The sequence below is a fragment of the Diabrotica undecimpunctata genome, chromosome 3, assembly GCF_040954645.1.
Source record: "Diabrotica undecimpunctata isolate CICGRU chromosome 3, icDiaUnde3, whole genome shotgun sequence".
Classification (NCBI taxonomy): domain Eukaryota; kingdom Metazoa; phylum Arthropoda; class Insecta; order Coleoptera; family Chrysomelidae; genus Diabrotica; species Diabrotica undecimpunctata.
In genome coordinates, this window is record NC_092805.1 from 90,917,568 (window position 1) to 90,931,345 (window position 13,778).

A 13,778-nucleotide genomic window follows, 5' to 3' on the forward strand; every position below is an offset into this window, starting at 1 on the left:
TGTCACGATAAAGCAAAGCAAGTATCAACCTTAAACTAGATCGACGTTTGGAATTGAGACATGCGTTTATTTTTATATGGAACTAGGCTGTAATTACTAATACAAAGCAAAGGGTACAAAACGTTTTTAGTAAATACGACAAATATTGTTTTACTGTTTGAAATAAAATAGAATGAATCGTTTTAAATGATAAATTCTATAGGCCACTGCAAAATTTAACTTAACAGTAGACTGAATCAAAAAAAATATTTTTGTATCATAAAATGAATCAAAAGTATCTATGAGTGGATATATCATATACAGGCTGTCGCGAATTTCTGGTCTTATTGGATTTTGCTATATAGCGCATGTTTCATATCTTAAAGAAATTACAAATTGAGATATATATTTAAATCGTTTTAATTCTTAAATATTTCTATTGAACATATTATCAATATTTTAGTAATATACATAATAAGAAGTCCAAGAAATGAATATAGATCAGATACATCTTTTAACGAAGCAAATTTTGAATAATCTATAGTATCTACTACAGTTTGTAGAGAGAAAGCTAGTAGATACTTTTTTTTATAACATTTAAGTGTAAAAATTTTAATTTCAAAAAAATAAATTTGAGTTTAGTATCTAAGTTGGGATTTGGGTAGAATAATATTTCGAATTTTCTGGTAATTGTATAGTGTGGTAATTGCCGATAAAAACAAGCAAGATCTCGTTACAGAAAAATTTAATATTAAGCATTGCTCATCATTCAAATACTTGAGTGTAACATTAACATCTGACGGAAAGACCCCGCAAGACATTAAAAATAAAAGTTTATAAAACGTGTTATTCACCAATTAAATTCAATCCTCTGGAGCCATAAAGTAAAAAATTTAACAAAAATGCTTATTTACAAAACGATTTTGAAAGCATATGTATACATGGGTCAAAAATGGGAAATTCGAAAGAAATATTCAGATAGATTCCTATCCCTAGCAATGATGTACTGGAGACAAAGCACCAAGATTTCATGGCTAGACCATGTCAGAAATGATGACATTAGAATAGAGGAATTATAAATGTAGATGGTAATATAATAGAATCAATAGAAATGAAAAAACTGATATGGTATGGCCATACAAAACGAATGAATGGTGCTAGATGACTACAAAAAGTATGGATTTGGGTCCCATTGCAAAAAAACTTTATTTTCTGGACTTAATTTTCTGAAGATAGCTGAGACATCTACTTTTCATCGCACGATTCGCGCATTAAATGACACAACACCGCTTAAGCTGAGGGGACCAGAAATGCGCATAAACCACCTTTCTAAGGACGAAAAAATGCGCACCTGGATGGGTAAAGCTCTACATGGGCGACATCCCAATGCAGTCAGCCAAAGCTATGTCGACAATACAACGTCGAACTATTGGTTGGCTTCAGGAAAGATGTTTCCTGAAACAGAAAGTTCCTTACTTGCCATTCAAAATCAGGTTATACCAACCAAAAATTACCTGAAATATATCATCAAAAATCTCCAGGTCCAAAACGACACATTCCGATATGTATGTCGAGCCCAAGAAGCCACACATCTAACCGGGGGTTCCAGGCATTTACTGCAAATGAATATAAGGAACGGCATGACTCACTTCTCCAAACCATCCATCTCCCATATTAATAGGTTCCTGAGAGTATGCTTGAGAATGACAACTACAAGCAGTATTGAGACCAGTCTATGCTCACAGGCCAAACAGTGACATATAATAGATCAGATTTCATATTAGTTAATCAACCAATGAGACAAAGAACACTATTTAATGTGGCGATACATAACAACAATAATCTGCGCGTTAAATATAACGAAAAGATCGCCAAGTACAGAAATCTGGAAATTCAAATACGGAGAAAATGGAGAATGGAAGGTACCTAGACAATATGTATTATTCTCTCTATTACTGGAGTCATTCCGAAGAACCTTCTAGAAAACATAATAAAACTAGGTGTGAATCAACATTTCTAGAGAAAAGCATCTCAAGATGCGTACGAACATTTTTGGGAGATACTCAAGCATACCAAGCCACCCAGGGCTCGATAACATGGAAAGAACCCCATCAGAGCTCAATCTTTTTGATAGAGTGAGAGAGCCGTATGACTTAAGTCTGGATAATAATAATAGTCTCCCTTTATATCGATAATGCGGCTTTGGTATTAAGGCAGGCTAGTTGGCTATCTCTTGGGTCTATGGTATACAATATAAATTTTAACTTTTCACATCTGAATCGGAATCGATACAACGATATAACTGTTATTTCGGTATATGTACCTCGTTAACCGTTCGTACTAATTTGTGCTCCATGCCAAGGGAGAGAAACATCGACAAGTTATTGAGACAACAAAAAGAGTTATTGAGTATTGCTATTCGGTTTTCGAAACGAACACAAGCAAATTTTTAAACCGTTTGGCCAATATTAACCAAAACAATTTATTTTATATTTTATTAAATATTAGTTTAAAATATATTCAAATTACAAATACTACAAAGTGTCTACCAGCTATCCATAATATCGACGAAACCTGGTCGACAAAAACCTGTTATTGTAAATCACGTAACCTAGCGCGCTTGCCGGTGTAAAATGCTCTTTAACTTCCACTTAATGCTTAATTCAATAATATGTAAACCTCTCTATGATTCACTAGATTTTTTTTATAAAGTGTTACTTCTAATATAGGTGTTATAAAAAAAATGCGACCATATATTTTTAAAATGACTGATCTATTCATTAAAAAATATTAAGTTTAAACTACCTAAATCTTTTAGTAGCACGATGTAAGACTTTGAAATGTGTCCTTCGCATCATATTTATAAAATCTTTTAAGAATGGTTTGTTTCCTGTAAGAATAATTATAGCCAAGAAAAAAATGTTTGTTATCTGCCACTGGACAAATATTAAGTCTATTATAGAGCAATAGTATAATTTTGGGGTGGCCTTTTTTTTCTAATATGTTCCTGACGTTATATATCCATTTGTTCTGAAAATTCGCACATTTGGCTAAAAATGTTTTGTAAAAAGTTTGTCAAGAGTGATAGAGAACTTAATATAGTAGAGTGGTGCTTAGAAAAATCACAAAAATGTTCATTAATTAGTTTTCGGGGATTTTTTTATAGTTTGTATGTTTAAAAGATGTAACGCGATCACTGTTCAAATATGTAATTACGAAAAAGAATAATTGCCAAGTATGCCAAAATTAAGTCACTCTTTTTATTAGCAATATTTAATGTTGCGGAAAAAAGAGCGTTATGAATAGGAGTGGTCTGCGAGAAAGAAAAAGTCAGCTAGTTGAACCATTTTTGTATAAATTTCATATAAACTATAGTATATAAAAGTTCTCTAAATATTTATTCGTAGTCTCATATAAGTGGGCGTATCGCTCATCTAAAAGGCACAAACACACTGTCTTTTCGTACTAGAGCTCATCAGAAAGTGGTAGTTCAAAGACAAACTCAAAGATAGATCTATATGTACCACTCCAATTACGTTATTTATCTTGAATGGCAGATTTACTTGTATGATTTTTAACCTACAAGGTTTGACATTTTTGTGTTTAATATTATCTTATATAACAATTTTTAAATATTTCTTGTTTTTAATTAATATAGCTGTTGCTAAGAGGGCGAGATCATCTTTAAACAAAGCAACTGCTGTACAGTTTTTCGTTAATTACTTATACTTGTCTCTATAGAAATACAGATCATATTCTATATGGATTTGTGTACTCTTTGTGTGATATTAGATCTATTGTACTTTGGTTTTATTAAATCGTCGAAATAATTGTGTTCCCAAATTGAAGTTCTACTATTGAATTTCACGCAACTTTATACTTCGATCCAACAACAACATATCATGTGATTTGTAGATGATTTTTGGGTGTGGCATCTTAACTGCTTCGAACGACTGCCTGTAATGAACTGTTGTCTGGAAGATTAGCAATTTTACATCTAATGTACTTACACGTACCTACATATGGGAAAAACTAATGCGAGTAGTGTTGCAGTTTCTGAGCGAGGCCGAGAACTTATCGCCTTAGTACTTAAATCTTTCACTCCGAACAAATTATTTGTTGTACATTAGGAACAATGAATGCATATATTTGAAAATGTCATTTCAATTGATTTTTCATTTTTGGTACCAGTTTTGAATCCACTTGATTATTTCTACTTTTTGTGACTATTATTGGATTTTGGTCTAGTGCTACTCTCTTACAGTCCTCGGTAATTGTAACAACGGTTTCGTTATTAATTGGTACATTATCATTGAAGAAATGGCTTGGGGTAGTGAATTAAAAATTTTGATTATTTTGTTGTTTAAATAATGAAAAGATTTATGAAAAGAGTGACAAAATTGTGAAATAGTTTTTATCATAAGTGCAACTTGGTAGTATTTTAATATTCTAAACAAATATTCGTCTTCTTTAAGATATGCACAATATTGACAATCAGATGTTGTAGTTTAGAATATAGTGTGAAATATCTTTTGTGAATTAAACTCAAATATTCTATTTAGAATAAGTATAGCCATATGAAAGTCCTATAGATCTTATTCTAGACGAATAAGACGTGTGTCAATCAACATGTTTATGATGAATTAAGAAATCGGAAGTAACTCTAATTTCTCTATATAAAATAAATTTAAGTTAAAGCATTCACGAATATTCTTTAATTCACCATTTCATGAGAGATTCTACTAAACTACGTAAGAGGATGTTGTGTTGTATTACCTATTAATATTAAAAAGCTTAGGTATATAAAAGTTAACAGAATAAAAAGTTAGTTTTAATAAATTTATCTGTCAAGATACTAAGATTTTAGATTAAGCAGATATGATCTATAGGAATGATACATGGAAATAAAGCAGGATACGCCGTTACATCTTGTGTATAGACAGAACTAGATTTCTGTACAGATTTCGATACTGACTATAGCAATACCAGTTTTGCCTGATGAAATAAAAACGATACTCTGTGCTTATTACTTAGCTTCTTGTGAATAATTGCAAGTATTTACATATCTCATCCTATTCGTTCGTGTTGTTTTGTAAAGAAATTTAAGAGTTTTTGTTGACGGATGAGAGATCGTGTAAGACTTGCTGCATACGCCGAATTGTTTCTCTAGTAATTAGTGGGTAGGGGTTTTTACGTTCTTGTCACATTACCTTGGAAAAAATATGCAATTGATTAACTGTGAATCTTAAACATATCTTTAAAATCTTAAATTTATACATGTCATACATATAATGTTGTGTAATATTGTTTATGAAACACACTTAACCGTGTGCCTTAGGCAGTCCCTAGACCTACAATAACATTGTTCAATACATTTATTGTACAATAAGATTGAATGGTGCTTTCTATCCAAACGTTCAATTATATTGCACATTCATACGAATTTCGCAATGTTTTTGTGTTCCCGCGTGCATTGTGCATGCCGTTAGATGAAACACAGATTATGATTAAAATTAAACTCGCCCACTTAAACTTTCGTTCAATCAGTGCACAATCTTCAATATTAGCCCTGGACGTATATTGCAAAATTTGCAACATTACGCAATATAATTGATCGTCTAGGGATGCCTAAGTGTACAAGTTTTCCGAAGTTTAAATAGGTTCGGTTTTATAACAGTCGTACCACTCTAATAAACGACAATATTCAGCATAATTATATATGAGCACTGTGCGGAAATGCGTAACCTTGTGTTTTGTCAAAAACTGTTGCACGATTTTCATGAACGTGTTTTCGCATTACCATCACAAATAAACCATTTGTTGCCCGTGAAAAAGTATCACGCATCTTTTTAAAACTTGAACGTAAAATTCTTTGTTGATTGTCTGACCTCTTGGCACATCACCTTCATAATTGAAAAAACTACAGATGGCACTGGAAAGTTTTGGCGTGAAGTTATGAACAAAGGTAGGACACTTCGTATCTGACGAGAAACCTCGTGTATCTTGTCCTGAGAATTAGAATAGTGCACTGTCATGTATTTCCGGCTTTCCTCTAAGGGCTATAAGATTGGGCATCCAATAAAGAAGCAACAATTTTTTTTTGTTACTTGTTATACAAAAAATTCTTCTAATAATTTAATTTTATCTAACTCATATTGAAAAGTCAGACATATAATACATTTTAAAGTACATGACTTGTCATAGTAGATCAAATTGTAGATAATTGTCAATATTTATGAGTTGCCTTCCTGGGACGATTTTATTGGAAGATAGTTAATTCGATTACATGAAATCAACTTTAACTTAATAATACCCGTTAGAAAAATCATAACATGTGGTTTGTCTTCAAAAAACATCCACATGATGATCATGACAGTAAAATCCTCTTGTTAATAATAATATTATAATCAAAAATATGATATACTGTAACTTACAATGCAGGTAAAAATCATGTGCCAAAGAAGTGTAGGACACTGTGGTATTTCCTTTCTACGATAACGATTTGAACTGCCGTCAATGACTATGAATGAACGTATGTTGTGCACGGCATGTCCAAAGTTAGTATTGCCATGTTGATCGGCTACCTCCAAAGGGGAAGCTAGGGTTGGACAAACTTATTAAGTTATAGATTTACAGTGATACATTTTAAATACAATGAAAAGAAATGAAAAAATGTTTATATAACTATATAAGAAGTTAAAATATTATCTACCTAATATTTATTGGTCCTACTGTTTTTAACAATACGTGCATTTTTGCAATTACTTTAATAATTTCGCTGTTTAAAAACAGATTTAATTATGTTTATCTTACAAAATCTGAAAAATCTCTTTCAAGTTTATGACGAGCTTCTTCTTCTTCGCTATGTGCTTTTCTGATTCTCCTAGTAGGAAAAAATACACAATCACCTTCTTGGCTAAATACTGGAAAAAACCAAAGTGCTATGTTGTAACCGAATACCTGGGCTATATTTGGGAGTACACCTGCAACATATGAAAAAAGAAAACCGAAAATAAATGCATTTTTTGTCTTCACGCTTTTACTACATTCTATTTAAAGAGATTATTTAAATATTCAATAAAGTTAAATTGTACATAAGAAAAAAAGTTTGAATTGACAAACATTCTATAATAGTTTGTAGGTATATTATAATACAATTGCATATTTTTTCAAAAACCTATTTGTGAATATATAATTTGTTTGTCTTATCTTTAATGTAGTACTAGTTTTTGAACGATTCGGCCACTTCCTAATATAATGTTCATGTGCCAAATAATTTGTTGTTCAATTAAAGAGAAAAATGCAAGTAATATATACTCGCAATATTTTTTGGCGTCTGTCTTCCAATTTTATAAACTTTTTGATGTATTCTGACTTAAAAAACTATTATTATGGCATTGTCTACATGTAAAAAAACTGATTTTCGCTATTGTTTTTTCTTTATGTTTTGATTGACACAGCAATAAGATATTTATTAGTTTTTTCTTGTTAAAAATATATTTAGTGAAATATATTAAAGATATCTTAATTTATTTTGTTTTATTATTTCAAGCCAACTATGTAGTAATAAATAGTAGATCACGGCAACTGGGCAACAAACCCATAAAAAGAAAAATTAAGCACGCTAAAGAACCATATCTCGATAACTCCTGTAAAGAAATAAGAGATCTCAAAAAAAACACGGAAGTTTCAATATGCACAAGATATTTGAGTAATACATCTGGACTTATAAAACCAAAAAATTATCACTTACAAATATGCGGATGTAAATATCTGTGATCACAAATAACAATGTGGGAAATGGTAAAGAAACATCACTGCCTTTTTGATGATGCTGCTGGAGAAAACAATAATCTTTGGTGCTTGGTCATAAGACCTCTGTACCAAACGCTGTTTTTTTTTCATTAAACTCCAATACGTCCTGTGGCCTGAACAATTTCCTCATTGGTAGTGCAAGGATCACTTCTGGTTCAATCCTCAGTTGACCAGTGAATTACTTCCTTATATCACTTGGCACATTACAATGACATAACAAACTCATCAAGTTAGTAAAAATAAACGTTTTTTGTCAGAACCGTATAGACGGGTTTGAAAGTTAACATGTGTAGTATGAGATACTACAAAAGACTCGTCTAGGAATTCATCAATTTTTTAGTGGAACTATTTTTAAATAAATAAAAAAAAGATATACAAAATGAGATTTGATAATTAAAATCGGTTAATAAACAAAAAAGTTATTGCAAAATGAACAATAAAATCGCTGTTTTTAAATATTGTTAATAACTTTTTTATTATTTATAAAATTTGTTTAAATGTATCTGAAGTTGTCAATCGTGTTTGAATTGTGTGTAAAAGATGGACCAGTTCGGTTGAATAGTTTTTGCTAAATTTAATTTGTTTATAATATTTTTTGAAAAATGAGCTAATTTCTAAGGCTGGTCTAGATAGTTTGACTGAATGGATCTCAATAATCAGGGGCTTATTTTCTTCGTTAAGCCGTATAATAATAACCTATGGAAAAAAGTTTAAAAAAATTATATTTATGTACTTGAAATGGTTTACTAATAAATAGCAATTTTTAAGCTTCTAAACATTTACAATAACTACGTAGACTTTAGTTCAAATTAAATTACAAAAACATATTCGGAAAGCTGGTTAAAAAACACAACTTAAAAAAAAGAAGTCCTACAACCCTTAGGAGACAAGATAGCCCCCTTTTTTAATCGGTTGCATTTTATAAGAGGCAGACTGTGTACGTTTAATTTGTCGGTTCATGATAACAGCACAGGTAAAGCCGTTTGTTACTTGTACAGATAGCATCTTGTCTGTACAAACACCTGCAAATGATCGTACTACCTGAGACAGAACATGTAATTTATTATTCAGACACCCGTGGGTTACAAAACCGTAACTCTCGTGTGTCTGTCATGTTTACGAGAACCTTGAATAGATCTCTTCGAATATTAAGGTGATAAATCATAAGTTTATGATACCACTCACAGAAGTCGATATTGATCACAGTATGATTGAGGAAAATATAGAAGAAACCTTATATTCAAATATTTCACCCTCATGACTGGATGCAACTTGTACATGCAAGCAGCTCTAAATTCACTATAATGGAAATGACACAAATAGACTTCTTCGATTTCTCATCGTTTCTTAAAGGTTGCATGGTATGAAGAAAAGCAGTGATGGTTGTAAGTTCCGGTTACTGGAAAAAAGATGGCTTCGATGTACGAAAGCCTTTTCAATCCTTCAATTCAAAGAGCCTTAATAGAGAAGATCCATTTAAGACTGTTGACTTCAACAGACACGGGGGCCAAGTACCTTTGGAAGTTCCGATAATAACCCATATAAACTTAATTCAGACTTGCAACAAGCTTTATATGTATATCAAAAAAGAAGGTTTGCTTCAAGTTTGCCATGTCAACTGTACACACTTGTAGCAAGTTTAAATCAAACTTGCTAGTTACAATGCGACAAACTTGCTTGAAATTTGTGTTTATAAAGAATATACAATGGTGATATAACAAACTTGCATAAGATTTGTTTTGACATAGTAGCTATATTAGCTATATATATTCACGTACAGCTTGTATTTTATATGACGTATTTTTTCTAGCCACATAACTTTTCATTTGTGTCCAAATAAGTTCAATTGGATTTATTTCGCAGTGGTAGGGTGGAAGTCTAAGGACTGTGATGTTTCGCCTTTCCGCCATTTTGTCAACTACGTATTTCTTGAACTTAGATTTGTGTTGCCGGGCAATTTTTAAAAGTTCTGCTTTTACCATTCCATCTTCGTAAGGCAGATACTTATTCCGCAGCCAGTCAAGAATATCCTGTTTCTTCCACGCAGTCGTTGGAAGTCTTTCTAGTAGTCGTGAATGATAAGGTGCATTATCTAATACTATGATTGAATTTGGTGGTATGTGTTCAATCATCTGCTCAAAATACTCTTCGAAAACATCAGCTGTCATCTCTCCGTGATAGTCTTTTGTGCTTTTGGACTGAAATTCCAACAAACCATGCTTAACAAATCCTTTTTCACTGACAATGTGAGAAATTATTAATCTACTGCCTTTACCAGAAGGTGGGGAGATACCAGTAGACCAACCTTCCATAAAGGCTTGTCTGGAGCTTAATATATTTTTATCTGACCAATTTTTTTTAGAGTATGACCTAAGTTTACCCACGTTTCATCCTGGTAGAAGATTGGCCTTCCTTCAGCCCGGAATTTTCGTATGGATCTTAGATAATTTCTTCTCCAACATATTATCTCCTCCCGGTCAATCAAAAGTGATTTTCGGTCTGATTTCTCCCACCGGTAATTTAATTCTTTTAAAACTTGCCACAATTTAGTTCGTCCGATATGAGGCAAATCCGGGTCGTCTCTTACTTCTTGCAAAATTGTTGTTTAGGTTTGGTATTTCTTTTTTGAAAAAAAAATCAATGAATTTTCCTTCGAATACCATTTTTGGCAAATTCATCAATTTCAATAGGCTTTTTCCCTCTCTTTAAGTGTTCGTTTGTGTTTGGGTTATATACCTACTGTACCGTGTTTTTTTCTTTATGATAGGAACCTATATATTGTTGAATCCCCTACGCCAGTCATGTTGGCACAACTTTTGACTATGTTGCGAACAGTGTTTGTGGGATTCTGAGAAACCAGAGCATCGTGAACATTCAGGACAATAGTTTTCTCTCTTGGTGAATAGACAGACTTACTGACTGTACGCAACAGTACCGGTGTAAAACTTGATGATGTTGATGATGAAGCCATCAAAAACAATCCAACAAAACGAGCACGAGCGAAAGGTACGTATATGTTCCTAGTTATATGGAATAAAAAATCACTCACGCACTGTATATAATTCGCAAAAGAAATATTCGCGACGCTAATTACTGCCGTAGACGCGGAAACACCGACGAGCCGTAAATTACATGCGATCAAAAACGTACTAAACAAACAATATTTTCGTTCGTAATAACTTTACCCTTTCAAGTTGTTTCGAATATAAACTGAACAGACGAGGCACGTGGCCAAAGCCGCCATCTTTATACCCATTATATTATTAAAAATCTGGGAAATTCCATCCTAATTATCTTGCAACGAATAGTACCTTCGGATATGAATTCCAGGTTTTCTAGATTAAACGCGAAGATTAGTATTGAAATATCCAAAGAGATAAGGTATTCTTATTTACAAAATTGTTAATGGTTAAATTCTTATTTTTATTAATATAATATAATAACCAACATTAGTCGTGAAAGTTTTGATTGTTTTTTGCTAAATATATTAGTATTAAAATATTATTAATATTGATAAACAGTTTGGAAAGGAAAATAAATGTAAATGTAGATTTTAATGAATAAACACCTCAGGAACGCCTATGATGATACAAATTTTACGACCGTTTTATGACTTTGAGGCACATTTCGTGCTCTCAAAAATTTGTGAACGGATTATAGTCATATTTTTGTTACATTGATAATCTGATAATTTTCCTTCACTAAGCGAGCACTGCAAAAACCAACAACAGTCTAAAACGGTAAACACAAAATGGCTGCTTTTCCCTCTGTTTAAGTATCTCTGCAACGTGCAGCAGATGGCGTGAACGCGATCATTATTTGGAGTAATATTGTCACAAACTTGAAACATCATCTATAACTTAACAATATTGCAGTAATATTGGCGCAAACTTGCCTCGTCATATTTGACGCAACAATTTACAACCGAACAAAAATCAAACTTGCCCCAAGTTTGCATGCTATCAACCAATTCCTATTTCTAGCGACAACAAACAGACCTTATCTTGCCACTGCCTCTAATCCCTACTTAATTTTATAATTTTTTTCAAGTCTTACATACGAATGCTACAGCTCAAAATACGCACTCCAATTTTGTAAGTGATGATGAAGAAATAAATTAATTCAAATTTTTTGATCTTTTTAAATTTATTCTTTAATTTTTATTTCATAAATAATATTTGTTTTTTTTTATTTAAAATGATAATATTTATGTTTTTTAATGTAAAATGTGCACTTCATTTGTGCTTAAACGAGTTAATAAAGAAAGTCATACCTAAATGGAGAAGTCAATCAAAATCCAAAATATTTAATATTTACGTTTTTTCATTTTGTATTGTATTAAATTTATCTTATATACATGATTGTAATTAATAAAAGCTACATTTACTATGCGTTTAATCTCAGATGGTTTTTTTTACTTAAAAACTCAAATTTTGACTTGTCTGATTTCGTCGGCTGATCACACATTTGTCCCCCAGAACATACTGTTTTAAAATCTTAGAGAACTTAATTCATACAAACACCAAATTAAAATACGAAAATTGTTATTTAACAAGATCTAGAATTTATTTCAAAACTAACAAAATTATAAAAATCTAGGTAGGTACTTAAAATATTTATTGGTCCTACTGTTTTTAACGATACGTGCATTTTTGCAATTACTTTAATAATTTCGCTGTTTAAAAACAGATTTAATTATGTTTATCTTACAAAATCTGAAAAATCTCTTTCAAGTTTATGACGAGCTTCTTCTTCTTCGCTATGCGCTTTTCTGATTCTCCTAGTAGGAAAAAATACACCATCACCTTCTTGGCTAAATACTGGAAAAAACCAAAGTGCTATGTTATAACCGAATACCTGGGCTATATTTGGGAGTACACCTGCAAAATATAAAAAAAAGAAAACCGAAAATAAATGCATATACATAGTGTAAGGCATATAGTCATAATATGTTAAATTGTAAATAGGTGGTTTTATTTCCAATCCAAAGCATTGCAATCATGACTTCATGATACCGTAGTAATGTTCTCACAAACGTGGCATAAACAGGTCAAAAAGTAGATGCGGAGTTTTCTAAATGATAAAGAATCTCTAAAGATTTAAAATAAATTATTCAATTTATTAATGTTTGTATTTTGAGAACGATTTCCGAAATGGAAATTTAAATGTCAATAAATTTATTTTAAACTTTAATTGTGACTTATTCACATTAAAACAATAATTACTATAAGATGCCACAAGAACAAGCTAATACTATAAAACAATACTAAAAATAGAATACTCTACAAATAAATGTTAGACTTAGTTACTCAGAATCTATTTATTAAAACTTGGACGACTGGTTTCGAACACTAAAATTGGCCGTTCATCGTCAGGTGTCCGGAAAGAATAACTTAAAATGGAAAATTACAAATTGTAACCAATAGGATTCTATCAGGTATAATTAATAGTGCGAATATTATGCTTGTAAGTACGTATGCATGGTTAGGGAGTGTATATAACAGCACATACATGCCTGTTCAAGGAAAGTAGTTACAAAGGCTTATACTAAACGCTCATTTATGCTAGATTTTTCTCTGCTGGTCAGTAACTTCGAACTCGATAAAATATATCGAAAATTGTGGAAATTTTTTTGAAGAGACAGTTGGGAAGCAAACTTTTGTTGTTATGATGTAAGACAGAACTATACCTCTATAATAAAACTTAATAAATACACCAAATATAGTCCAAACCATCACATCAACAGTTATTTCTTGTATACTATATCAACAATAGTTTGCTTCCCAACTGTCTCCTCAAGAAATTTTCCATAATTTTCGATGTGTAATGAAGCTGATGACCAGCAAACAACAACATAGTATAAATAAGCGTTTAATATGTGCCCTTGTAACTACATTCCTTGAACCGGCATTTAGGTACTAACAGTGGCGCACCCAGGGGGGGATTTTGGGGGTTAAACCCTCCCCCCAGGATCCTATTCCGAC

The 13,778-nt window shown here is 31.7% G+C and overlaps 2 protein-coding genes across 4 annotated transcripts in view; one reads left to right on the forward strand and one right to left on the reverse strand.

The window, feature by feature from the left end:
• Positions 1-13,778, forward strand: part of LOC140437046 (uncharacterized) — a 126,873-nt gene that overhangs the window by 53,159 nt on the left and 59,936 nt on the right. The window lies entirely within an intron of this gene.
• LOC140437047 (palmitoyltransferase ZDHHC15B-like) overlaps positions 12,195-13,778 on the reverse strand; it is a 34,636-nt gene continuing 33,052 nt past the window's right edge. The window contains exon 4 of the mRNA XM_072526284.1: positions 12,195-12,674. Within this exon, the coding sequence (XP_072382385.1) occupies positions 12,496-12,674 (179 nt within the window). The 3' untranslated portion in view covers positions 12,195-12,495. The remainder of the gene's footprint in view (positions 12,675-13,778) is intronic.